This window comes from Triticum urartu, chromosome 6A (genome assembly GCF_056163025.1).
Source record: "Triticum urartu cultivar PI428250 chromosome 6A, HENAU_Tu73, whole genome shotgun sequence".
NCBI classification, from domain to species: Eukaryota; Viridiplantae; Streptophyta; class Magnoliopsida; order Poales; family Poaceae; genus Triticum; species Triticum urartu.
Genome location: NC_141878.1, coordinates 552520786 through 552523984, shown reverse-complemented (window position 1 = coordinate 552523984; position 3199 = coordinate 552520786). Strand labels below are relative to the sequence as shown.

The window sequence follows — 3199 nt, the reverse complement described above, 5'->3', positions numbered from 1 at the left end:
CATGCGTTCCTACAGGAATTTTGAAAGAGAATGATCAGCGCAATATCGAAAATAAGGCTATCTTAAAGTAGCACGCGAGTCTCGCTATCGGCTTCTTGCAATAAAATACTCGTAGCTCTCTTCGCGGCAGGATGATCAGCACGAGCTACCTCGTGCGGAGATTGAAACCTTTCGAATCCCGTCAATGATCTGGATCGGCAACTACTCCACTCCCTCCGCGTGCTGCATGCCGCGGTGCCCGCCTACTTATTCGTCTTCCCCGTCCCCGCTGCTACCACACAGCAACCACCGGCCGCTTGCAGCAACAATGGAGCTCGGTCTCACGCCCCTCGCGGCTCTGTGCGTCCTGCTCGCCCTCGCCGTCGCCGCCGCTCCGGTGGCGGCAACGGAGGTGGAGGTGGAGATCAGCACGGCCGAGGTACAGTCTTCCTACATCGTGCACGTCGCGGCCGGGCACGCGCCACGGCTGCCGCGCCGTGGCCTGCTGACCACCCGTGCGTACGGCTCTTTCTTGCGCGACCACATCCCCGTCGAGCTCTCCACCCCGGCGCCGAGGGTGCTCTACTCCTACTCGCACGCCGCCACGGGCTTCGCGGCGCGCCTCACGGGCCGCCAGGCCGCGCGCCTCGCTTCCTCGGGCTCCGTGCTCGCCGTCGTGCCCGACGTGATGCAGGAGCTGCACACCACCCTCACGCCGTCCTTCCTCGGCCTCTCGCCGTCCTCCGGGCTGCTCCCGGCGTCCAACGGCGCCAGCGACGTCGTCATCGGGGTCCTCGACACCGGCGTGTACCCGGAAGGCCGCGCGTCCTTCTCCGCCGACGCGTCGCTGCCGCCGTCGCCGCCCGGCAAGTTCCGCGGCGGGTGCGTCTCGGGACCGTCGTTCAACGGCTCCAAGTTCTGCAACAACAAACTCGTCGGCGCCAAGTTCTTCCACAAGGGGCAGAAAGCTGCGCTCGGCAGTGCGTTCGGTGAGGACGCCGAGTCTCCGCTCGACACCAACGGCCATGGCACCCACACCTCCTCCACCGCCGCCGGCTCTGCTGTTGCAGACGGCGCCTTCTTCGACTACGCCAGAGGAAATGCCGTCGGCATGGCACCGGGCGCGCGCATAGCCGTCTACAAAGTGTGTTGGAAAGGGTGCGCGAGCTCTGACATCCTCGCCGCGTTTGATGAGGCCATCGCGGACGGTGTCGACGTTATCTCTCTCTCCCTCGGCTCCAACGGCAAGGCCCCGGACTTTTATAGCGATACGACCGCCGTGGGTGCGTTCCGCGCCGTCAGCAAGGGCATCGTCGTCTCCGCCTCGGCGGGAAACTCCGGCCCCAAAGAGTCCACCGCCGTCAACGTCGCGCCATGGTTCTTGACGGTCGGCGCGTCCACTCTCAACCGCCAATTCCCGGCCGACGTTGTTCTCGGCAACGGCGAGACCTTCACGGGTACTTCTCTCTACGCGGGCGAGCCGCTGGGCACGACCAAGGTACCACTGGTCCACGCAGGGGACGTGGGCTCGAAAATATGCGAAGAAGGGAAGCTGAACTCCACCGTGGTAGCCGGGAAGATCGTCTTCTGCGACCCTGGCGTGTACGCCCGGGCTGCGAAAGAACAAGCCGTAAAGCTCGCCGGTGGTGCCGGAGCAATCTTCGGTAGCCCCGAAGCATACGGCGAGCAGGCCATGACCAGCGCCTATGTCCACCCCGCCACGGCTGTCACATTTGCCGCTGCCGAGAAGATCAAGAAGTACATAAGCGAGCAAACATCCCCTACCGCGACGATCGTGTTCCGTGGTACTGTCGTCGGCCCGACGCCTCCTTCCCCTAGAATGGCGTCCTTCTCGAGCCGCGGGCCGAACTCCCGCACGCCGGAGATCTTCAAGCCGGATATTACTGCGCCCGGCGTGGACATCCTCGCCGCTTGGACGGGGGCTAACTCACCCTTGGAGCTCCCCAGCGACACGAGGCGTGTGAAGTACAACATCATATCGGGCACGTCCATGTCATGCCCGCACGTGAGTGGCATCGCCGCGCTGCTCCGGCAGGCGAGGCCGGAGTGGAGCCCCGCCATGATCAAGTCTGCCCTGATGACCACCGCGTACAACATGGACAGCGCCGGCGGCGTCATCGGTGACATGTCCACCGGCAAAGCGTCCACGCCATTCGCACGAGGGGCCGGACACGTCGACCCCAACCGCGCGGTCGACCCAGGATTGGTGTACGACGCCGGCACGGATGACTACATCACCTTCCTGTGCGCGCTGGGCTACACAGACAAGCAAATCGCCGTGTTCGGCTCGTCTGCCAACTGCTCGACGCGCGCGGGCTCCTCCGTGGGCGACCACAACTATCCGGCATTCTCGGTGGTGTTCACCACGAACAAACTGGCGGTCGTCAGGCAGCGCCGCGTCGTGCACAACGTCGGCGGCGATGCCAGGGCCACGTACAGGGCCAAGGTGACTGCCCCGGACGGCGTGCGCGTCACGGTGATCCCCCGGACGCTGAGGTTCACCGCGACGCAGAAGACGCGGGAGTACGTGGTCACCTTTGCACAAAGCATCTTCGGGAGCGTCAAGGGGAATCACACGTTCGGGTCGATCGAGTGGAGCGACCGCAAGCACACGGTGACGAGCCCCATCGCCATCACCTGGCCAGCGAGCCAGGTTGCGGACATGTGAATGTGATTGGTGTAGGGTAGGTACTGCATAGTGCATGCGACTATGAGTTTATCTGGTTTACTGTAAGTTTCAGTTCACGTGATTTCAAAAAAAAAAAAAAAAGAGGAAAGACTCATGTACACAGCTATCACAACGGTAAATAATCAACGCAGAAAAGAAAACCTAGTCGCCGCACAACCCTAATTCCTCGCCGTCTAAGCCTCACTCAGTGCGAGATCGAAAGCAGTGTCGCGTCAAGGATGCATATAGTGGGCCGGCCCAGTAGCGACACAGCCGTTTCTTTCAGTTTTCCTTTTTTTATTCTTCTTTTTATTTTTTTAAAATTTGTTTATATTTTTCGCAAAATATTCTAAGTACGGACGTTCAAAAGCTTAAACTTACTGACTTTTTCTTAAAAATCGTGAATCTGAAGAAAAAAAATGTTAACGCAGTTTACAAAGTTGGTGGTGTTATTTTAAAAATGTTGATAACATTAAAAAAAATTGTGCCATTTAAATTTTTAACATATATTCAAAACAAATCTTAATCCAT

The 3199-nt window shown here is 59.6% G+C and overlaps 1 protein-coding gene across 1 annotated transcript; it reads left to right on the top strand.

Annotated features, from left to right (window-relative positions):
• The first annotated feature begins 274 nt into the window (after positions 1 to 274).
• Positions 275 to 2759, top strand: LOC125514928 (subtilisin-like protease SBT1.4). The gene has a single exon (XM_048680303.2). It carries the CDS (start codon positions 308 to 310, stop codon positions 2666 to 2668), a length of 2361 nt encoding a protein of 786 aa, XP_048536260.2. The 5' UTR covers positions 275 to 307; the 3' UTR covers positions 2669 to 2759.
• Positions 2760 to 3199: the final 440 nt, after the last annotated feature.

Coding starts and splice junctions, on each gene's coding strand:
- LOC125514928 (XM_048680303.2), top strand. CDS start 308: ATGGAGCTCGGTCTCACGCCCCTCGCGGCTCTGTGCGTCCTGCTCGCC.